At 42.5% G+C, this 23747-nt stretch overlaps 3 protein-coding genes across 3 annotated transcripts in view; all 3 read left to right on the forward strand.

The window, feature by feature from the left end:
• Positions 1-528: 528 nt before the first annotated feature.
• LOC118100295 (FERM domain-containing protein 6) lies at positions 529-3852 on the forward strand. The gene is made up of 11 exons (XM_047338430.1): positions 529-600; positions 1049-1139; positions 1355-1434; positions 1578-1636; positions 1746-1950; positions 2042-2197; positions 2569-2634; positions 2766-2834; positions 2948-3122; positions 3351-3527; positions 3631-3852. The coding sequence occupies exons 1-11, from the start codon at positions 529-531 to the stop codon at positions 3792-3794; spliced, it is 1314 nt and encodes a 437-aa protein (XP_047194386.1). The 3' UTR covers positions 3795-3852.
• A 490-nt stretch (positions 3853-4342) lies between these two features.
• Positions 4343-9542, forward strand: ghdc (GH3 domain containing). Its single transcript, XM_035145225.2, has 11 exons — positions 4343-4573; positions 4743-5033; positions 5835-6031; positions 6136-6330; positions 6473-6592; positions 6820-7117; positions 7895-8084; positions 8426-8497; positions 8629-8762; positions 8965-9053; positions 9160-9542. The coding sequence occupies exons 1-11, from the start codon at positions 4489-4491 to the stop codon at positions 9379-9381; spliced, it is 1893 nt and encodes a 630-aa protein (XP_035001116.2). The 5' UTR covers positions 4343-4488; the 3' UTR covers positions 9382-9542.
• A 4956-nt stretch (positions 9543-14498) lies between these two features.
• kcnh4b (potassium voltage-gated channel, subfamily H (eag-related), member 4b) overlaps positions 14499-23747 on the forward strand; it is a 33713-nt gene continuing 24464 nt past the window's right edge. Inside the window, exons 1-2 of the mRNA XM_035144889.2 lie at positions 14499-14574; positions 23073-23306. Of these exons, the coding sequence (XP_035000780.1) occupies positions 14499-14574; positions 23073-23306 (310 nt within the window). The remainder of the gene's footprint in view (positions 14575-23072; positions 23307-23747) is intronic.

Consider the following 23747-nt stretch of genomic DNA (forward strand, 5'->3'; position numbering starts at 1 on the left):
TATTTTTTGTTTTTAATCAGTTAACTTTATAAAACGTGCGTTCTCCTCAGTGTATCTGCTCACACATTTTTAAGGTACGAATTTGATAGTGAACTTCCCATAATTATTCTCTGAGCTTGTTGTCCTGCTGCAGAATGAACTCTTGGAGCGATCAGACCCTGATGGTATTAGATGATGAATCTAAAGTGCCCACAACTTTTCCAACGTACGCTTTATATTCTCATGCTGTATATTTTACGACAGAAGAGCGGCAAATGCTCACATTTTAAAAACTGACACCAGAGAGTGTTGAATGTGGTATTTGTGCTTGGAAAAAAAATATTAATTGATAATCAATCTTACTGCCAAGTAATTGCTTCAGCTCTAAACTTCACAGATTAACTTTGTTTATAGCATTACTATGCACTGTTCGATTTGTGTCAGAACATGTCAGGCTGCGGAGGGCGGGCTGATGTGTGTGTTTATCCCACTGAAGGACAGGAGGGGGGGATATAAGCAGGACTGAGACCAACAGAAGCTCCTGTGACAATGAGGACGAAACAGAAGCGACGAGTGTGCATCCTTCTGCCCAACAAGCAGCACCTGGACTGTACCGTCACAGTGAGTCGTTTCTAAGTCTGTTTATTGGTTTGTTTTATTCTCTTTCATCCCAATGCATCACTTGGAATTAAATAAGTTTATATATCTCAACCACTTAAAGGCTTTTCTTCACTGCCAGTGTTGAGACATTGGCATTTAATTTAGTTGCATATGGCTTTGCTCAAAGTGAATTATTCTTATGCAAAAACTGGAAAATGTTTTTCCACATATTTAGGGCAGAAAAATGTCAAGTGATCATGTGATCTTGAAGTTTTCTTGATGACAGAAGTCTGATTTTTGAAGTGCTGGTTTAAGAAATGAAAAATCCTTAAAATAAAAAAAGCTGTTTATATATTTGAACAAGGGATCTCCATCATGTCGGATTACCTAATAATTAACCAAACGTTTTATCACGTAGCTCTTGTGTCACCCTTATTATTACAGTGTGTGTCACTGTGGTGTTTTCCAGGTGAAAGCCAAAGCCCAGGAGGTGTTGACCAGCGTTTTGAAGCAGCTCGGAGTCACTGATCTCTACATCTTCGGCCTGGCTGTTCTCAGAGGTCAGCGATAGTGTCACATGCGCGGGAGGTCGTGTGAAAATGTTTTCACTTCATTCACTGTGGAATGCTGCAGCGTAGGGAGGATGCTCGCACTGAAGGGGGCAGTAACTCCTCATTAGCCTGTAGGAGTTATTTGACATTGATTGTTTCAAATGTATTTAATAAACTGTGCACAAAACAATCATTGGACTTGATGCCTTATTTGCTTTCCATAGATAATGAATATCTCTTTCTTGATTTGGGCCTGAAGTTGAGCAAGTACTTTGGCAAAAGATGGAACAGAAGCTCAATAACAGTGAGTTTTAATTGTTTTCGTACAATTTAATGAAAATCAGGTCTTTGTTGCATGATTTTTCTTTGTGTCTTCCAATCTTAACTCCACCTAAATAAGCATTTAAATAAGATATTCCTCTTTGACTCTGTTCTGAACATTCTCAGGTCCCCTTCATCGTATTTCTGAGGGTGCAGTATTATATAGAGAATGGGCAGCTGATATTGTAAGTTGGTCTCTCATCAGCATCATTTTCTGAACAATTATAAAGCTCCCAGACTTCCACATAACAGAATTGACATTTGTGATTTGAGTACCCTGATTGGTTGTTTCAGGAGCAGCAAAGTGCAGCAGCTCTACTACACTGAGCTGAGGCAGAAGGTGCTGCGCTCACAGAGCCGCCAGCAGGAAGCTCTGTTCTTCCAGCTCGCAGCTTCTGCTCTTCAGGCTGAAGTTGGAGATCTGGAGCGGAGAGTTGGGAATGAAGAAGAGGAGGAGGAAAGATGTTACTTCCTTCCTGAAGATTACTTCCCCTCCTGGGTAAAAAATAGACTTACAAATGAAGTGTGACCACAACCTTTGAAATCATAATTTATTTTGTGTGGATGTGACTAAATGAATTTGTACTCAGCTGATTAAACGTCGAGGGCGAGACTACCTGCTCCAGCACGGCCCTGCGTTGCACGGCGACCTGAGAGGTGTGACACGCAGCCAGGCCACGCTGCAGTTTATCAAAGAGGCCGGCAGCCTGCAGGACGGACCGGTCACCTTCTACAGGATGAGACAGGTCTGACTGAACCCAGACACAGTCAGTGATTCAATTCACAGAGGAGGAAAACACCAGAAACCTTTAACCTGTAAAGAAGCAGACACACAACATCATATCAGAGGGTTGGGAGGATGTGTTTCAGTTTCAGACGTCTGTACATTAATCAAAATACAGGATCGAAGACACTGTTGGTGTGAATTTGGAGCAATTTATACCTGAAGATTAATAGAGATAATACCACACTGATTATCCCTTGGTCAAGCTGCTTACTTCTCTAATATAGTCTCTAATCTTTAGTTTTTAATTAATTTTTGTGCATATTTAACTGAAGTTCCTATTCTCTGCTGCAGCATCTGTTATAAATTGCTCATGTTCTTCAATCTCTTCAGAATAAAAGAGAGCGGAGAAGTTCAATCCTTCTTGGGGTGGTGGTGAAAGGAGTCCATATTTATGAGGTGGGTCCTCCTCAATGGCTTTGACTTGTTTTGACTTGTGAATGTAAAGAAACATCTTTACTTTCTGAAACAATTTACTTGTGAGTTGGATTATTTAATAATTGTGAACTGATTAGATTTTTTTTCTGAAGGAGGTGGAAGGGAAACTGTGTCTGTTGTACGATCTTTCTTGGACCAACATCGACCGCTTCACTTTCCAGGTTGTGGCCCTTAAAACACAATATACATACCTAAACTTACATAAACCTATTGCCACCTATAGAACATCACCTCCACCTAGTTTTTTAACCTTTCCTTTTTTCTTGCTCTCCAGGGCAGACGGTTTGAAGTCGCTGCCGTCGGGTCTCTGTGTCTCCCTGAGCTAGTGTATTACACTCACTCTGCCTTCCACTCCAAACACATCCTGAGGCACCTCACCAACAGTCACCGGCTGCACATCGACACCAGAGACGCAGTCAGCTACATCCAGCAGCTGGAGGACATGGAGGGTCAGTGGGTGAATCCTACAAACTCATGGACTTCTGTTTGTGGTACATGTCCTTAATGGGACAGCCTTCATATTCAAGGCCAAGCGGTTGCAATATAAATTACTGCAAACGCAACAAAATCATTGTGACTATTTCAGATTCATCACAATTACAATTTTTCTGACATAATCATAATTCAAAGGTGCATTTTTCCTTTCTCTTTTTCAATGTCTGGGTCTATATGTGCAGCCAGTCATTTCTACAAAGAGGCCTACATCTGTGACACAGCAGGCCTGAGACAGCGGCTTCAAACCGACAACCTCACGTCCTCCATGTCTGACTGCAGCGCTGCAGCGGGAACAAGCACGGCCTGGTCCAAAGAGGAGGAGGAAGAGGAGGCGGAGGAAGATGAAGAGTCTTTCACAGGTCACCTCAGAGGAGAAAATATGTTCCAATGTTCCAACATGTTATTCAGCTGCTCAGCATTTTGTTTTCTTGGGATTAGATTGAACAGTAACTGCAGCTTAAGTTATGGTTGCGTTTGTGTTGACTGTGGCAGAGGTTGAGTTGTGCGTCGATGAACCAGAGGAGGTTTTTGTTGATGACCCAGCGGAGGTGTCCTGGTTGGCTGAGCTGATCCGCGGTGCGTCTGTCGATGGAGCCGTAGTGTTCCCTTCCTCTTGGGAAGGTTAGTCCAATAAAACAAACACATTGAATACATCTAAAATCATTTTGATCGTGTTTATCACTTCATGCATCTCACATAATCTTATGTCTGCTCTCATCAGCCATCACCATGGAAATGAAGTAGGTGAGGAAACTGCTGATCTCTCTCTGACTGATTGTTTCAGTCCATCATCAAAGTTTTCGGTGTGTTTTTGTGTCTGATGTTTTGCAGGTTCTGAGGAGAAGGACCTGATGAACGAGCTTCTGTGGACTCATGTGCAGCCAGAGGAGAAACTGACTTAAACTGGTCTTAAAAGGAAACATCACATCATCCTTGTCACATTGATATTTCTCTTTGTAAACTCAAAAAGTGCTATATAAATAAAGTTTATTCTTTGTATTACTATATGAACATATATATGTCTTATGTAGTATTGTATGGTGTAAATTCTACATTCTACATATTTTCTAAATGTTGTGTACGATTGTTTTACAGTTTGTTAATTTTCCACAATTAATAAAGAGAGTAAAACTGAAAGCAGCCATGAGACGCGTCATCGTTCAGTCAACCAATCAGGGGCCGGCTCTGACCCAAACACGGAAGCTGCTCAGACAGCTGAGAGGAAGCAGAAGTTGAGGATCGTAAACATGAAGCCTGATTGTTAATAAACACGTAAACAGTTGAAACAGCAGGGACAGCGGGTGACACAGTTTTGTCCACATGGCTTCCTCTTGGCGTCGTGTCGCTGTGCCGCTGGGCTTTGCGGTTTTATCGGTCGCTGTCGCCATCGTTGTACAGACGCATGGTAAGAGGACGCAGCTGAACGTGACACGTGTGGTTGTGACAGTGAAGCAGAGTCTGTGTTGTGTGTTGGTTTTTCAAAAGATGGTAAAAAAAAAAAAAAAATAGGTGTAACATAAACCAACAGCGCCCCCACCTGGCTCGTCTCATTCCCCGGGTCTCCCCCCCCACAGGGATGCCGCCGCTCCTGCCCTCCGCCCTCGGTGTGTGCTCCCTGGTCGGGATGGCGCTCCTCTGGAGGGACATCGGCTCGAAGGTGAGGGGCGAGAGCCGGACGTGGAGCGGGCTGCTCGGGCAGTACGTGGCCGTGAAGGCGGTGGGCTGGCTGGGCAGGAGGCAGAGAAGGAGGCTGGAGGACGACACCCTCAACGTGAAGCGGGTCCAGGAGGAGACGCTGCTGAAGCGCCTGCGAAAAAACACCGACACGAGTTATGGAAGAGAGTTTGACTTCAGCTCCATGAAAGGTGAGAGGAAGAATAACCTCGTTTTGACGAGGATCAGCAGCTCTCTCACACACGTGTCCTTGAACTGAGCTGTGATGTAACATGATATATGGTTTACGTAAAGTCTATAGGCACAGCAAGCGATGCCAGTAGGACCTGAACCCGCGTTTCACTGAGGTTATAATGTTTTTACTTGACTTCATAGATTTTCTTCACCTTACTCTAAGTGACAATTTCCCAATTAATCAATCAATACATAATCAGCGATTGTTTTCTTCAATTAAAGACTAAAAAGGTGTAGAATACCTGTTATAATCCCTCTCAGCTCATGTCAATGTTTTCTAATCACTTATTTTAGTGGATTATCAGTCCATCATTTGTTTAGTTTATTAATTTATACAATAATGAAAGTGTCAGATTCTCACATTTTAGAATATTCGGCATTTCTGTTTTCTTTCAATTTAATCTCGATCTTTGGTTTTACTTTTGTGACGATTAAACCCAAATGGATTTCAATGTTCATGTTTTGTCGATAAACAAGCACATAGGATCAAAATCCCAAACATATTTCAATGAAATGTTAATTAGTCAGATGTTTCTAATGCATAAAACGTTTTTTTTTTTATTTGGTTTTAAGTAAAATGTACATAAAGATATAATTATGACTATTATCAAACTCATGAGTAATTTAAAGACATAAGATGAAGCTATGGGACCCTTGAAAAAGAAAAGTGTGACTTTATGATTTCAGCTCAAAAGTCGACTGATGGTCAGTGAAATTCTGTCTTAAACTGCTTGTTCACGGTGACACTGGTGTTTCAGACAGCGCCAGTTTCCGGGCGCGTCACCCCATCACCACGTATGAGCATTACAGAGATCTCATCAGACGCATCGCTGCAGGAGAGGAGAAGGTGATCATTGCTGAGAAGCCGCTGATCCTGGCCATGACGTCTGGGACGTCGGGATCCAGCGCCATGCTGCTCAGCACCAAGGACACCAACACTGAGTTCTTCCTGCAGGTGAAGCCGGCGCTTGGTGTCGATGATGTGTTGGCCAAGCTCCAGCATGTGTTGTACATATAAAACTATGATGATGACAATAATCATTTGGGTTTGTCCACCAGGGAGTGACTGTGTGTCTGGACGCCATGCGGCAGGCGTTCCCTGCAACTGACAGCCTGCAGCGCACGACCAAGTTCTTCTACACACCTACCTTTCGCCAGTCTGAGGCCGGCATTACCATTGGACCTAACTCCTCCACGCCAGCCTCCTCCCGCCACATGCTGAACCTCTACACCACCCCAGCACCCGCCTTTGAGGTACAATAAACATATCCATTGTTATGGAAGTAGATACAGTTTCTGAACATTTGTTTTTATGGTTTTCTCTTGATTTCAATGCAGATCAACGTAAACATTTCGGAATGATTTCAAATAAAACTGTTCACCCTTCACCCTTTAGGTTCCCAGTGAGAAGGATACCCTCTACCTGCACCTCCTGTTTGCTCTGAAGGATCAGAGTGTGGGAACGCTGGAGTCCAACTTTGCATCCACAGTTTTCTATGCTTTCGCTGCCCTACAGGTACAGACTGTTTTCTTTTTGCATCACTCTCTTCTCTATTTTTGATATGATTTATAAATGCAGCAGCAAATGATATAAAATGTGTTATAAACCCAACCAAACATTCTGAAAAATCCCAAATATCATGTTGGGGTCTGTGACTGTTCCCACTGACTGCAATGTTAACTTGTTTGATGAAATAAGGATTATAAAAGTAATTTCTCTCTGATCTCCTCTCCGTCCTGCAGGATCGTTGGCAGGAGCTTGTCGGGGACATCGAACGAGGGACGGTCAGCAGTGCTCTGGCTCTGGAGCCCAAAGTGAGGACCAGGCTCGAAGCTCTGATGAAGCCAGACCCAGAGAGAGCCGCTCAGCTCCGGGTCAACTTCCAGGACGGCTTCAAGGGGATTGCCAAGCGGCTGTGGCCTCACCTCCACCTGGTGCTGGCTGTGGACTCGGGTTCCAATCAGATCTACGGGGAAATGCTGAGGGAGAGTTACTGCCAGGGGGTGCCTTTCTACTCACCCTTTTATGCTGCTACTGAAGGTAAGAACCTGCACTCGACCCTGGACACCGCTGTGGGAACAGCTGCTGTCAATGACAAAGTGAGAGTCAGTACTGATGGTACAGGGCCAGGAAAATTCTGCCTGACATAACAGGTGGAGGGCGAGTGTCCTACTGTCCTGCAAAAGCCTCACAAGGTCCCATAATCCATGGTCCAATAAGCACATTAAGTATGTATTATGCTTGGCCCACAGCAGGCCTCTACAGTTAATGTAATGTAAGTAGCTTAAATAGACTTAAAAGCTGATAAAATGATGTAAGGACCAAAAACTTTTTTATTCATTACCCTAAAAAGTACATTTGTTGGTCACGGATTCACAAATGCACAAAAGACTGGAGTTATTTTCTTCATTATTGGCTACTGATGCGTATAAAGATGCAGTGTTTGCTTCTGATAACTTGTGATGGCCATTTTTATTGTTTTGGACGGTCCATAATTTAAAAGATTAATCGTTTATTCAATAATAAAATGTCAACATCATTCCTTTCGGCTCCAAAGCCAAAGGGTGATCTTTGAGTCCTGTACACGCCAATGTGTAGCTGAGATAATGGGGTTTTAGCAGGAAATGAACATTGTGCATATATATCACCAATAGATTTAGAACCATGTCCAAACCAACATGGCGGATTGGTGTATGTAAGGGGATTGTTGGGCATCGGCGGAGGTATGCGCTCTACAGGGTCCAGACATAGTTTTGTCTGCGTTGTCAAGTTAGAAATTCCTCTATCGTCTTTAATTGAATATGTGGGCCCCTGCAGGTCTGATCGGGGTGAACCTGTGGCCTCAGGAGCCAAACAGACGCTACCTGCTGTGTCCTCGCTCCATGTTCTGCGAGTTCCTGCCCGAGAGCAGCCTGGAGGAGGAGGCGCCTCACACTCTGCTGATGGAGGAGGTGAAGGAGGGACAGAGCTACGAGCTTGTCATCACAAACGCTTCCGGACTCTTCAGGTAGGAAAATGTTTTACTTATATATCAATTTATTTATTTTTAAAATGATTTCCTCATTGTTTGTGGTCGGAGCATTGTTTGGTCTGATTTAAATGAAGTGTCCTTCATTCAAATTGTATGCACAAAAAGTTGTGTGAGTGAAATGTTGCCCCATAATTACTTTGTGTCATTGTTGTTGTGATGTGGTTTCACTTGACTGCCCTGCATGATGAAGCTAATATCAAGATCTGAGCTCTGGCTTCTACAGACGCTCTGATACATTGTCATTAACATGTAAACTATTGAACATCAGATGTGTTGGACAGTTGTAGAAGTGATGTCTGTATTTTGCCGTTTCACAGATATCGCATGGGAGACATTTTGAAAGTGGTCGGGTTCCATAATCAGTGTCCGATGGTTGAGTTTCAGTACAGGTACAGTACAACACTGTGTACAACTAAATACATGTGTATCATCTCAAACTGTGTGTAAAGTATTTTTTGTTTTTCTGCCTGAGTACATTTTTAAAGATTAGTATTTTGCCCCTGTTTCCGTCTCCGTTCAGACGGGGTCAGATGTTGAACGTTCGGGGGGAGAAGGTTTCTGAAGCGTTGTTCCTTAACACTCTGAAGAAAGCCGTCACTCAGTGGCCAGGATCTCAACTGATCGACTACTGCTGTGCTGAGAGCGGCATCATGGGTAAGATGTAGGGCTGCTTGAATCCATGATGCAGCTTTTTGGGGTGTTTCAGATTCTTTGGCAGGAAGTAGGAGCACTTGTTTTGATGCAAGATCACAATGATGTTTTAATCTGACCTTTTGTGTGTGGGAAATCTTCTGAGTGGTCGGTCAGGCTCAGTTTGCGTTATGATGAATCTTACGTTACTGTGTTGGTGTTGTAGGAGATTCAATAGGCGGCTCAGATCCTCATTACCAGGTGTTCGTGGAGCTGAAAGGTGTGAGGAACCTCACAGAGGAGCAGCGATACAAGGTGAGAACAGCATGCAGCAGAAATACACAGCATGTTCTCTTGTTTTTTTGTATTATCATGAAATCACTCATAACTGTCTTTCCCTGTCTTCTCTCCTTCCTTTCAGCTGGACATCTGTCTCCAGCAGGACTCGGCGGTCTACAGGTCTTTCCGTGTCAAGGGCAGCATCGGACCAATGAGGGTGCAGCTGGTGGCGGACGGCGCGTTCAAGGAGCTTCGTAAGCAGATGATGGATTTCTCAAACACCTCCCCCAACACCTTCAAAATGCACCGGGTGCTGCGCAGGAAAGAATACGCGGATTTCTTACTGGGAAAAACGGTTTCCTGAAACCGTGACTCTGACTGTGGTGAGCGCCGACTGACTGAATGACGGAGTTGGTGAATTGTGCCTTTAGCAACCGAGATGAGACAAAAAGGCTCATTTTTGACTATTGAAAATGTTTATATCAACTATATTTATGATTTTATTAAAGCAAACTGTTAAACTGCTACTGTTGTTTTGTTTGATGAAATGTTTTAAGGACCTCTCCAGGCTTCCCTGACAGTCACAATTAAACCATATGTTGTCTATATCCAGTGCTAAAGATCATTTCTGAGTTTATCTAACCAGGTTTTAGTTTTGTTTCCTAATATCAGGTAAAAGTCTTAAAGGAGAAGGCATTTTATTTTAGGTACAGTGATGGGTTTTGGTGCAGCTGGTGAAAAAGCAAAAGAACATAAAAGAAAAAACTCTCCTAAAGCTCGTAAAATATTGACATAGCTTCATATTCTTTAAAATATCGCTCTTTTAGTCAACACCATCTGGTGATATTGAAAGTTTTGGCATCACCATATTCACAGTGTCACCATAAGTAAGATGATAAGATTTAAACCCCTTGTTTGCCCAAATCATGGAGTGAGGCGGCAAAACAGCTTAAATTCTTTGACCCAGAAACTTTGTTAAATTTCTGCAAGTAAAACTGATGTATGTTGAGGGCTCATATTACATCTACCAAGGAGGTTATGTTTTCACCCTTTAGAATCATCTTGAAAAGAATGGATGTCCTGGAGATTATATCATTTCTTGAAACTGAAAATGAGTTTTCATTATTCCATGTGTCTCCTGAACTGTTGGTTCATCACAATAAGGTTTCCCTATTGAGTGATATCATCCACCACTAGAGGGGGCTAATCTTGTGTGTACAGATTCACTTTTTATTTGTTCCATTAGCTCCATTCTACAACTGGCTTTTACACACAGCAATATTTAGATTAATCGTAGTCAGGACTTAAATATGAACTAAATCTGGCATTATTATGCAAATATTGTTTTGTCAGATTCTCTCTTGACTAAACTTCTTGTGAATCTTTACCATGTTGTCAAAGATGGCAAAAAATGTGCAGCTAAACACTGAACAGGCCTCACATGTTGTTGCATGGCATACTTCTCTCTCTGCAGGCCCCTCTGTCCACAAAGTGGGCTAATATTTTTAGTAACGTCCCACTTCAGTAGGGATTTGACACTGATCTCGCCTCATTCAGGCTCCATGGTGCGATCAGACCCAAGCAGCAGTGATAAAAAGCTAAATTTGGCTCATTGAAGCCCGTAACGAAACAGAGGCTGGGGTCTTGCTTTCCTCTCGGAGGGGGGGTTAAACAGTTAAACCTGTGGTTACCTGAGGAAGTGAGTGTGTTATCATCCTCGTGTTCTCCAGCACATCCGTGGATACAGGCCGACTTTCACATTTCACCTCCCTGCTCTTGTGCCAGTGTTGCTATGTAGTTTTGTATCTACACATATACTTCTGCCAAAGCTAAAAAAAAGACATCTGAGCTTTAAAGAACTGAAACTACAAAAATAGTGGGAACTGTTGTTGCTTTTCTTTGTTCTTATAACAGGGATTTTCAGGCTTTTATGTCAGATTAAAGATATTCATCCATAAGTCAAAAAACGTTCAAGCTCAAACTACTGAACCAAATTAAAAAATGTGCTTTATTTTCTCAGTGTCAGACAAGTATAGAATATTAAGTTCTTTTTTGGATTCATTTATTTGAACTCAGCAGGGTAGTTTCCTGTGCAGATGATCTGAGTACCTGTGTCGAATCTAAGATTTTTTAGGGGCCATTAAAGGACCACAATTTACACAGAGGTGCCAATTATATGTCCAACAACCATTTACAATTCCTGATTCAGTAAGGTTTTATATAAAAGAAAAAATATTAAAGTAAAATAAAAATACTGCTGACAGGAAAGTGGCATTCAGGGGCCAATCTGATTTGAGCTTAGCTGTTGCCAGGGCCTTCTGGCGCTTATAGAGAGAATACGAGAAATCTGAAGTATTTGTATTTATTATTTGACTTTTTGTTATCAGTTAAATACAGATTTTTTTCTTCTTGTTGAGGATGTTGTGTGTCTTCCTCTGTCTGTTGTCCTCATGTGCTTTGAGGATTTGCATAAACACACACACACGCACGCACGCACAAACAGAGCTTCTGTGCACATCTGCTCAGTCACAAGTTAATTCAATGTAAACAGCCGAGATTTGCCAATGACAGGCCTGATTTCTCGATGGGTTTGCTGAGGTAAGGAGGACGTGTTTAATTGAGAGGAGGGAGATTTGGATGTCGAGCGAATGAGGACGGCTATAAAACTCATCTAGATATCACAGCTTCCTTCAGGATTAGGGCTGTGGACTCTCATTCAAGTTTAAAGACAGTGAGCAAGAGTTACATTTGTGAATATCGGTGAACATTAAATTCAGCGTTTCACTTCCAGCAGATGTTAAGAACGAGCTCGGGAACTCTGGGAGATGTAGTCGGGGTAGTATTTCACCTGGCTGCCTGTGTGTCGCTGTGTCGTATTAGACCGTGGAGTAGATAGTGGGCATGTATAATGGATGAACCTCTTTATTAGTGACAAGCAGAGATGGATGAACTACAAGAAGAAAGGACAGTGAGAGGCCATTAAAAATAAATAGTGGTGATGGGTTGCCGGAGCTTGAATAGGATCTGAGAGAGGGAACGATACTTTCTAGTCTCAGTCTGCGAGTTATTCCTCCACTTTCACTGGTTTTCTGCCTCTTTCTCTCCAGGTGCAGCTCACCTGTGCTGCCTGCTGGATGGATTAATTACTCCATGCATCTTAATGGCCTTTCCTCCGCAGAATTTCCTGACTGACAGGATGTTAATGATGAGATAACAGAGATACACGCAGTCAGAGTATCAGAATCTGCAGCTGCTTCCTCCCTTTTTATTTATATCTGAATTCTTAGCCACCTAAATGATTTATTAAAGGTGCCGGTGCACAAACAAGCACCATCATCACTCACCACGTCTTTGACCTCTTATCTTGGAGATGTGCAGTTGCTGTCAATCAAGATGAAGTCCAAGCATATTTTCAAACTTCATCTGTGGCTGGAATCGCTTAAACTTTTCTCAAGATTACAGAAGGCCCCTGCAAGAAACGTTTTTCTGTTTCTTCTCGCATCCATTTTATTTTACTTGACACCCCAATCTGCATAGAGTTACACTTGATGTATGGTCTAGGAAATGTACTGTGGAGATTTGTCTCTTTCTATTTCAACGACTGGCAAATATTCCACTTTCAAACCCATACGTTTCTTCATACGCTCCCAAGTTTTATGAGTCCTGAAAAAAATACCCCGAAAGGTATAAATGAAAAACTTTAAGATGATGTATTGTTGTCGCAGGATGTGTTCTGGGTTTTCTTCTGGCTGCCGGCTAAACATATATATACAACCTCGGCATCCTCAAGCTCCACATAGATCACGGTGACAATTCAGCCTCACAATTTCAGTAAAACTCAGACCTATACTGCAGCTGAAAACCTCTTCTAGTCACATTTAAAACGAGCAGAGCAGTCGTCTTCTGCACATTTTCCAACCCCTCCTGCCAAAAGCTGTTCACATTTTATTAACTATGTCTTTACATTGCATTTAAACCTGAGCTGCACTCCTTTCATTTAACTTATGGACCAACCCTCAAAATAATCATCCATCTAATTATCAGGTTTCTTCATGTAGTTTGAATTAGTTAATATTTAATGAGAGTTACATTCATTATCATAATGGAAAGCTCCTCTTTCCATGACTCCTATAAAAACCTAATGGTCTTGCTGTTGACGGAGGAAACATCTTAAGGCAGACGACATCGTCACTATCTCGAGGTATTTCCCTTATCGGCTAAGCTGCGCTGTTTGCTTGGGTCAAAGTGAGATAAGATGTGACGTTTTCCTTTGGTCTGTTCAGTCCTCATGAAAAACATCTCCAGGCTTATCCTTTTAATCCGCTCTTAGCGGCTTTTACCCCAGAGCCTTAATTCTCTCATGAGGATACTGTAGATGCTGCATGGGCAGGCAACAGTGACCAGCTCCATCCAGTAGGGACTTTAAAAGTTGCTATATTCTAGGAATATGGGATTTGACATCTGCAGGTCTTACAGCCTCTGCAGCTCCTTCACTTTGGAAAAAGAAAAGTATATGTATATAAGAAAATAGATGTGAATATATTGCTTCCCCCCACGGTTACTATTTCCCTTGAGTCTCCAATGACAGAGCAGCACAATAGCACCCAACAGAATACAACAGGCTGCACTGACCGACATGCAGGTAATCCATCTTTCCTCGATTTGCAGACATGCACACAAAAGCCATGTGCTGATAGTAGCTCTATGGGATGTAATGGTGCTGTCACCAGCTCCGAAAGCATCCCCCTCCCCTCCCTCCCTCCTCCAACTCTCCCTCCTCACTCACTCTCTCTCTCTCTCACTCTTTCTCTTGCTTTCTCTCACTCTCTTCCCCCACCACAGACGAGAACAGGTCCCCACAGAGGTTGCCAGCCTCTCATTGGCTGGGATATCGCAGGAGTGGATGGAAGCAGGAGCGAGTCGTGAGAGAAAGCTCAAGAAGATGCAACTACTGTGCCACAGCATCCTGACAGAGCGCTGAGCTGAGGGATGAAAGAGGTGTAGACACATGCCCCGTCCTATTTTTCTTTTCTTTTTTGGTCTTGCCGATTCCTGCTCCTCTTTGTAGATGGAAAAAAAAACGGAGTGGAGTAAAATGATAACTTCTTCCTCCACATTGCTGCTGGAATGAGCTCTTTGGCTGAAAGCTGCAGAGAAGCAACAGCTGGGCGGTGATGTGACGCTCCTTGGATCTCAGCATCACCTGGACGTGAGCCCTATCTAAGCCGCCCGCACCCAAACCTGTTCACTGGTGGAGGGAGCTATTTCAGGCGTCCCCAGGCTGCACAAGTTGTCTTCGGGAGAGGCGTCGCTCAGAGAAAGGTGGCTGCTGTTACTGTAAATGTGTGTCCCCGTGGCTGGCACTGGACTGTCACCCTCGAAGTCTCCTGCCCCCGCTGAGAGCCCCTGGAAGCCACCAGCTCTGACTCTGGGATGGTGTGACCGAGAGCCAGCTGTTGGCCGTCCCACACCTGGGTCAAGATGCCGGTGATGAAGGGGCTCCTGGCCCCTCAGAACACCTTTCTGGACACCATCGCCACACGCTTCGATGGCACCCGTAAGTAGAATGGAAACACTTTGAGGTATCCTATCCAATGACAGTAAAAGATACTTTAAGTTGCATATTCATTAAAGATCTTTTGGCAATTATCATCACAGGAAATAAGACAGTATTGCTGAATCTTGAATATGAGCAAGACACTTGTTCTGTAGAAACTCTGACTGACTAAAGCAAACACTGCTGCTGGCCTCACTGGGATGGAGAGAAAAGTTTGTTTGCACTTTCACAGGGAAGAAAAAAAACATGAGCAGAAAATTGACCTTCAGAAATCATGTTGTCTTTCCTCATTTGTTTCACACAGTTAGCTCCAAACCACCCAGCGCAGCCATTAGGCAGCGCTGCCATTTCTGCTCGGCTGGTGCCTCTTGTTTTTTCACCTCGTGCCACCTCAGGGGAAGTTGTGGCTTATTGTAAACAAATTCCTTGGGGACGTCTGTGTTTGTTTGCTCGTTGATTCAGCCTCTCCTCCCTCAGCCAGTCGCAGCGTCGACTGAATGAACGGCTCTTCTTCTCTGCCTTTACTCTCTGAGCAGGCAGACTTAAGGTAAACACAGTGAAAGGGGTGACGCTGCTGTGTAATTGATGAGTGGGGTATGCAATTATAGCTTTGACTCGTGAGTCAGGGGTCCTAATGAGGTGTTAGGTGATCTCTCAGGAGCAGGAAAGACGCGTGGCTCATCAGGAATCATTCTCATATATCAACTGTGTAGTTTTAAACTACAAATTAGGACACAGGTATAGTTTATGCATTGTATCTAGAGATGATGTGGGCAGCATAGAGTTCAGCTGCAGGACCAGAGGTCATGTCCTCATGCTGAAGAGTCCTTGAGCTAACCACCGACTGGCTGCCACCTCCAGAGAGCTGCTCTCTGGTCGAACCTCCTCTCTGACTTCACTGTGTGAGACTGAGAGCAAGAAGGAAAGAAACACTTCCCTTTCGGGCTCAGTGTTTTTTCCATTGTGTCGTTAAACACAGAAAGAAAACCTTCCTGATATTTTCTCTTCTGCTCCAGCGATAGAATTGATAATTATGTCAAACATCTATTTCTTTGGAAGTGGTGACTCTTCTTCCTCATGGTACTAACTACTGGAAAAGACAGCTGTGCCTACATTCACCACTTTGCGGCAGATTAATTCTGTTATAAATAATTTCATATTTCCAATATTCATGGTTGCCTTTTTACATCTGCTCTATTTCAGTGCAGCGGGGTGTTAATCCTTTCCTCCCCCTGCTTTTTGAACAAGAAACCAATTTAGATCAACAGGCAGACGGCAGGATACACGTCGTCGCAGCTTCATGCCAGTTTTTGCCACTTTTAGGCAATTCTCAAAGCTGCCATACGGCTGCGGCTTGCAGAGGAGTGGTAGCGGGCCCACTGCTCAAAATAGCTTCCTTCCTGTTTCCGGGGCAACGGGGTCCTGGCACTTGACATGGATGATGCTCGAACACTTTGGCCTTTGACTAAAAAGATGGTCCACTGAAGAGACAACACTTGAATTTGCTTTTCCTTTCGAGGACCCTTCGAAGGCAGCTGGTCTCTTGTTTCTGAGCGGCGCAAAGCAAAACAAGTGGCATTGTGGGTCGTGCAGCTGCGATTCCTTTTAAGTAACTGTCGTCAACATGCTGAAGCTAAAGGTGGATTTCCATTTCTGTCCAAAAAACAATTTGGCACTATGTACCATGTATTTCTGAAGTGTTAAATACCCTCACTCAAAAATATAACTTTATTGGACCGTTTGAACTTCACTGTGCAGACAGATGATGGAGTTTGGCGGAGGAAAGCTGTTATAACATTCATCTGCGAAAGAGGGAACGTTTCTTTGCGCTCATCGTCCTGTATCCAACTCACTTGTACTTGTGTCCCCGTGCTGCGATCGGATCGGGCCCAGACGACAGGACAGGACATGGTTAAACCTTACACCCCAGCCCGTCCGCTCCGCATCAGCCAATCGGCTTGCTGCTCCCTCACTGCGAGGGACACCCAGCCACTCAACAAAATCACGACTGTTTGTGACTAAAACACATCTCTTCAGACTTCACCTTGGTTATGAAGATTATGGTTCATCGTCAACTCTGGTGTTTAAATAAAAAATATTAAAAAATACTTATATGTAGCACTTACACGTGGCTTTTTTTAACCTTATGTACTTACGTGATTCTTGTTGTTCTGGGTTTGTACCCTCATGGCTGAATGCACTAACTGTAAGTCACTTTGGATAAAGGCGTCAGCTAAATGATGCAATGTAACTCACAAAATAGTAATTTTTTTAAGGAGAAACTATTGCAGACACATTTTGTTTTGTCTTAAAACATGCCACATGATTACTCGTGTTTTTAAAGTGAAATTCTTAGAAGTGCAGTTCACAGTTCACCTACCATGTTCAGTTAATTTCGAATAGATTTCCTCCCAGGTATAATTTTGCACGTTTTGAAACGTCAAACTTTTCACAAGAACATCCATTAGATTTGAGAAGACGATAATCACTTCTTCCCCAAATGCTCAATACTAGATTTAAAGTCAAGCCACTAATTTATAACTGAATAAAACATGATGAATCTGAAAGTGCAAACATTATATTGCATTTTTGCATAAACCTTCATACAAAAAGGAGCTCTATTCAGCCCTTAGAAATAGTTTACAAAATATGTAGGAAAATATATGATGATGCTTATAAATCGAAAGCACCCCTGAGCAGCCGCTGAGTCCAAAATTGAATTTAATGAGTCACAACCTCTATTTACAGTTATTATAATCTATAGCAGCAAATTATTCATCATTAGCAGGAACATGAAAATAATCAGTCATATTCAGAAGCTGATGAAACTTTCAGTTATAAATAACACTGTATTAAATCCTTGCTTAATGAAAACAACTGTTCATTTTCACCCCATACTGAATCTAAACATATCTAAACAAACTTTACAGATATTTCAACACACAAACAAATAACAAATCCTACAGTTTTCTATACCCTTAATCATATTAAACATTATGTAAGTCACATATTTTTAGTTCCTGTACTATAGAAGTGCTTCAGTCTGAGGAAGGAAAGGCTTTTAGGTCAGCTAAACAAATGGCACAGCACAACTGCTGACTCAGCGGCCGTGCAACATTGTCCAAAAACTCTCATCTACTGTGTGACTCTCACCTCGCCTGCTCTTTACAACGAGTTCTAATTTATGTCAGATGATTATTTATGCAAACATTATTATCTTTTTCCAACAAACCCCTATAATTACTCAGATTGCTTCCATTATTCCAAACAAGAAAACATTTTGCCATTGTACTAAATCACAACTAAGGCTTTATTCTGCTGCGAGAAAAACAATGGAGCAGTTCTGTCTCCCGGTCATTATCTTTTGTGCAGCTTCGTATTCCGTGTTTTCATTCCATCAGGGGGTCGCAGTGGTGTTGTAATCAGAGAGACAGTTTTAATACACATATTAATTTGTACACACTTAATAATACAAATCTGGACTGTGTTTACCCTTAGGTACACTGAAATCAGTTTGAGAGTTGATTTTAATTGAACAGTTCCTGAACTGAGGAAACTACTCGTCTGTAGCATTTTGACTCCCAGCGCAATAAACAAAAAGTCAGAACAGGTTAAGTCAGTAACCTTTGGCACTGCACAGCTCAGTATTTGGCCCATAGCAATGTCAATGTTTGTATTTCCCAAAGGAAAAACAGGCGCATGTGTGTGTTTGTGTTTGTGTTCGGGGCTTTGTGTATGTCATGCACAGTATGCTGATTTTACACATGTGTCTGAATGTTATGTGACAATCGCCTATTGACCCCTGCAGGGAAAGTCCCAGAGGTTGAAGGTCAGGGTCAGGGTGTAGAACAGCCCTTTCGAGGCTGTGTTTTACTCCAAGGCGAATCACCAGGGCAGATGTATGTTGTCACACAGGGGCGAAAACCAAGACCTTCCAGTTTACCACCACTGTGCTGTGTATGTGTGATTGTGTGTGTGTGTTGCAGCACACGCCTGTCCTTTACACCCTTCTCCACCACCTCCAGCTCCTTTATGCGACCTCCCTCACATTGACAGCGGAGCTCGCCCTGTGGGGCAGCGTAACCGCAGGGCAGCTGCAGGCAGAGATAAGAACTGGGTTTATCTTCCCCCTGAACACCAAAGGGGAGACAGGGAGGACAGTCAGATGGAACCTCAAGAAGCTCATTGTTACCCGGCTGATGAACAGGTCTTAATAGGCAGCTGCACACACTGCAGATATAGGCCAGTGGATAGCAGAAGCTATTGTGTGGCTCCTCTTGAAGCTGCTTATGTTTAGTTTTCCATGTGCGAAGATAAACGCAGGCATTGATTTGTCATCGTCTATTGATGAGTATCAGCAGCATCAGTATTCGCTGTAATTTGATCCATTGGCTTCAGCTAAATTTGAGGAAGAGACTTAAATCCAAATCTTCTCCTGTTGTTCAGATCTGTACCTTACACGACAGCTCCACCTCCATGGGTGCGTGAATGTAGGTGTGAGTGGGTGTGAGGTTTCATAAAGCACTGTTCACCCTTATCAGGATAAAGGCGCTACATGCTATAACTGCACTCCTTTTGTTTATTAACAGGACACATATATACGTGTCAAACAAGCTCTAAACATTCACTGATCTGGTCCAGATGTTGTGTGTAAATGATGTATGAAATATAATGTAAATGAAATGTGTGTGTGTGTGTGTGTGTGTATCATTTAAAAGTCTAGAAAATGATCGTGTTAATCACTGATATCAAAAAACACAAGTGGTTGCTGATTGGCACTGATTCTCCTCACTCCTCTTTACCAGGCCAGTGACCTTTCGTGCACTCTCCCCCATCTGCCCCAATAAGTAATTACATGCTACAGGATGGTAATTAGCTCCTGATGCAGAGGACAAGCCTCATGGGCATCATCACACTTTTATACACAGAGGAGCTTCTGCGACATGTGCAGGAGGCTTGTTGCTAGCGGTTAGCATGTAGGGTCATCATGTCAGATTACAGTTGTAGCAAATCAGCACAGATGTGCAATTAAGGAAGCTGGCTCAGCGGAGCGGCCACTCGTAGCAATATCCCTGAGAGGATTACGACCTTAGAATTAAGGCATTGTCACACACACACACACACACACACACACACACACACACACACACACACACACACACACACACACACACACACACACACACACACACACACACACGCACACTGTTGAATGGGTTTCGTGTGGGCGCTGCCTGCTTGTTTACAAAGTTACCAGAGAGGAAATAAGTGCAGAAGCTGAAGTGAATTAAGTAAAAGCATAAAGAGATGTTTTATTCATACAAAAGACTTGATTCAAACTTATAAAATGATCTGCTCTGAAAAAATGCACCAAAATCTTAAATTAATATTTTGACATTTGGAAAATACACTTGCGCCGAGTTAGATGAGAAGATTGAGTATGAAAATGTGGAGCCAGAAGCTGATTAACATCGTTTAGTACAAAGACTAGAGATTGGAGAAAAGAGTCTGACTCAGTCTAAATGAAACAAAAACAACCTCGAACTCCTCTTTAGCTGTGATCTGTATGAAAACCTCTCTGAATCCCACAGATAACTTCAATGACTATTCTAATCCACCGTGTGAAGCTGCAAACGCAGCCAAAAAAAGTTTTCCCTCGGTGGCTCGCTGGTGTAAAAACATCCTTATGAAGTGATTTACGACATCACCTGCCCTTCACCTATTTGAAGCTCAGATTTAGGGAAGCTGAGAGGAGATGCACCTATTCTTGGTAAACATTACATAAACCGGAGATGAATGCAGTTCCTCTCCACCACTTGCTGGCTCACTGAGTTGGGGTGTGAGGAATTTGTAGAACATTTCACAACGTAAGCGATCACATCTTGTTCAGCCAGTGTTTCTCACGCAATTGATTCAGATGTGATACATTTTCTTTAATGTTTTGCTTTGAAATGCTAAATGAAACAACAACATCAGCCTCTTGTCATTAAACTCACAATTACAAAGATCTGCAGAATTCAAGAACAAAAATGGTTCATTTGTAATAAAATCTGAGGAACAGGAATCAGCATAGGCAGACATAAACCCTAAAAAAAACTCTTTCCCGTTGATGGATCCGACTAATGCCTGTCTCTTTCTATAATTCCACTGTGACAATTTAGTTGCTGCTCACTGCACATCCAAGAAAGGTTGTCACCACTCAGAAAAGACATCCCCTGTGGACCGCTTTCCTCAGTTTGGCCAATTAAATAGCTAGATTGTGGAAAGTGCGGTAGCAGCTGCTTAATACTGCTCCTCCTTAGGCTCGCTCTCTGTAGAATTCAGACAAGTTTGTCTGTCTGTCTGTCCGTCCGTCTGCTTGAAATTAAAAAAAAACTGGGGTCTGATGTCTTCAGTAAAGCAGCAGAAAGAAGTCCAGTTCTGTTGGGTAAAGATTGTCGCCTCAGCACCAACTTCTGGACTTCTAAAAATAACTGTGTGTGTATTCAGTATATTCACATAACTTTACTTCAGAGGAGAATCAACACGTAAATTTAACGTAATAAATACAATGATTTTTATCACATTTATTCTCATAATAATGGATAACCTTCCAGCTACAACGGGCTGAATATTTTACAGGATGTGTAGTGCATATAAAATATTGAGAAAACTCTTAAAAACTCTAGGTTTTATCACTACAACCTAACCATCAGTAAAACCAGTATCACTGACCTGTATGCTTTCACTTGAGCATAGTGAAATACTTCGCCACAACCATAAAGTCAAAGGGATGTGACGAACGGCTTTGTTGTAGCACATTTTAATAATGAACTGGTAATTTTTGAAGCCGCAGGCAATTAGTTTTTATCTTGTTTTAGCACCACTGAGAATGCGCTGCCATGGATCCGGCTTTGAAATGTTAAGGAGACGAATGAACACACGTTGCTTTTAATGTCGTATTTCAAAGTTGCGACAGACGCAGCCAAAACAGTTTGTGGAACAAAGAAGCCACAGCTCGTCGAGGTCACATGCTTCAAGCCGCCGAGGGAAAGTGTGACGTCAAGCTATAGGAAACCTATCAGCGAGATTAATTTGTGTAGGTGTGCAGGACAAATGAAGGGATACAGCCTGAAGTCGCTGGTGTCAAGTCCCAGAACTGAAACATGAAGCACAGGCTGCTGGAGAACTGTCCGTGGTGCTGAAATTGACATTTGAATGAGGTGCACAGCAAATATCCACATCACCGTATGATCCAAATAACGTGAACGCCTATATGCACAAGAATTAATTCCTCCACTCATTTGAAATTCAGACGTATGGATCTTATGGATCTCCATCAGGTCACGCAGGTATATTGCCTTTTTTTTCTATTCAGAGCTTTAACCAACGCGGCACAATGCGTTCACCTTGAGATTAAAAGAAAACGCAGTGTAAAGGTGAAGAAACCAAAGAGGAGGTGGCGGTGACTTTATTCCGGTGTTTTATTGGATTTTGAAATTAGGTGCATTACATCATAGAGCCTAAGTAAAGGTTTGATACGAGGCCATTTTTCTGAATTACAGGCACATGATGTCATTTAGAGAGAAATGGATTTGTCTTTTTTTGAAATGATATAAAAGTGATTCGTGGAAAAATATTGAATTGTAGTAAAAGAGGTGTAATAAAAGTTACATTTTATATATTTCATGTGAAATTAATTGCACATCATTTTACTGCGTGATAATTCTTTCATACATCATCATCCAAAGGTATTTTATACACTTGTAAATACTGTAGTGTAGTTTGCAATATTTCCTTCAAATGCCAGTTGGATTGTTTGGTCAAGGGATTATTTAATGACCTAAAAATATAATACACCCATTTGACTTAGTATTTATTGAGTATTAATATGTTATCTCAAGAAAGTGGAGGAACTTAAGGTCTGGAGTTTCTTTTCTGTGTCTGGTTACATCAATTATAATATTTCCTGAAGGTTAAATGTAGCGTTCTTAAATCTATCACCTCATCTCGCTCTTTTGAATTCACATTAATTTTTATAATAATATGGCTCTTTTTTTATTGCCTCTATAAATCAATCAGATTTTAAGTTCAGAGGTCAATTCTAGTCTAGGTTCATATCATCCAATCAAGTGAGCCTAGAGTTCAGTGGCTATCAATAACTAACCCCTGTGCTCTTATTATTCCTCAGTCAGCTGTTTTTTTAATTTTCTGCAAACCGAGACGCCAATTCCCTCGAATGTCCACAGCAGCAATTCTGACGAGCACAGCAACATGACTCAGCTCAGGAAACTGATGATGAGAGCCTGCCGAAATTAATTTAGCCCAAAATTAAGTCCACACCAAAGTCTGATTCATGTTTACTTTGAACGTGCGATCTAGTGCTGAACTAAACCTGCAGAGCTTTGACACGAGTTCAAAGAGCTGAACAGACTTTGATTCTTGTACAAGGGACAAGACGTCAAACTTTGACATGATACACCCAGCTGTTCCCTCCATGTCTCCCCCCCTCCTCACAGACAGTAACTTCCTGCTGGGTAATGCCCAGGGTCACCGCGGCTACCCCATCGTCTACTGCTCGGACGGCTTCTGCGACCTGACGGGCTTCACGAGAACCGAGGTGATGCAGAAGAACTGCAGCTGCCGCTTCCTGTATGGGTCCGACACCAGCGAGCACGTGGCCCAGCAGATGGAGAAAGCTCTGGAGGGCCGAGAGGAGTACCAGGCCGAGGTCCACTTCTACAGGAAGAATGGTGGGTGCATGGCAAAGAGGAAAGAGAGAGAGAGAGAGAGAGAGAGAGAGAGAGAGAGAGAGAGAGAGAGAGAGAGAGAGAGAGTGTGTGTGTGTGTGTGTGTACACAACCTCTACATCTCCCGAAACTCAAGGTTATGGAGCAATTAACATCTTCATCGTCATCTTTTGTTCAGTTGATCAAACTCTTTTGGCTGAATTATGAATCCCCACAGTCGTGCAGAGTTTTAAACGCAGAGGTTCAGCAGTGGAGCACACACACTCCTTTGTAGATGCATGTGCCCTTCAGTGCTCGTTATTATTTAGGGGAACCTATGAGAGTTTTAAAAAAGCAATAAACTCAGCAGTTGATTCATCTCAGCGATTCAATAAAAGTTCAAAATGTGCTTCAAGGAGTACATTTCGGGTGGAATAATAAGTTTCAACTTATTTTCATACAATT

This window comes from Hippoglossus stenolepis, chromosome 21, assembly GCF_022539355.2.
Source record: "Hippoglossus stenolepis isolate QCI-W04-F060 chromosome 21, HSTE1.2, whole genome shotgun sequence".
In the NCBI taxonomy this organism is placed as follows: Eukaryota; Metazoa; Chordata; class Actinopteri; order Pleuronectiformes; family Pleuronectidae; genus Hippoglossus; species Hippoglossus stenolepis.

What these genes read in the sequence shown, in the direction of transcription:
- LOC118100295 (XM_047338430.1), top strand. Translation starts at nt 529, where the DNA reads ATGAGGACGAAACAGAAGCGACGAGTGTGCATCCTTCTGCCCAACAAG. An exon ending in ACCTGGACTGTACCGTCACA is followed by an intron (nt 601 to 1,048) that starts GTGAGTCGTTTC and finishes GGTGTTTTCCAG; the next exon opens with GTGAAAGCCAAAGCCCAGGA. An exon ending in GGAACAGAAGCTCAATAACA is followed by an intron (nt 1,435 to 1,577) that starts GTGAGTTTTAAT and finishes GAACATTCTCAG; the next exon opens with GTCCCCTTCATCGTATTTCT.
- ghdc (XM_035145225.2), top strand. Translation starts at nt 4,489, where the DNA reads ATGGCTTCCTCTTGGCGTCGTGTCGCTGTGCCGCTGGGCTTTGCGGTT. An exon ending in AACGCTTCCGGACTCTTCAG is followed by an intron (nt 8,085 to 8,425) that starts GTAGGAAAATGT and finishes GCCGTTTCACAG; the next exon opens with ATATCGCATGGGAGACATTT. An exon ending in TGCTGAGAGCGGCATCATGG is followed by an intron (nt 8,763 to 8,964) that starts GTAAGATGTAGG and finishes TTGGTGTTGTAG; the next exon opens with GAGATTCAATAGGCGGCTCA.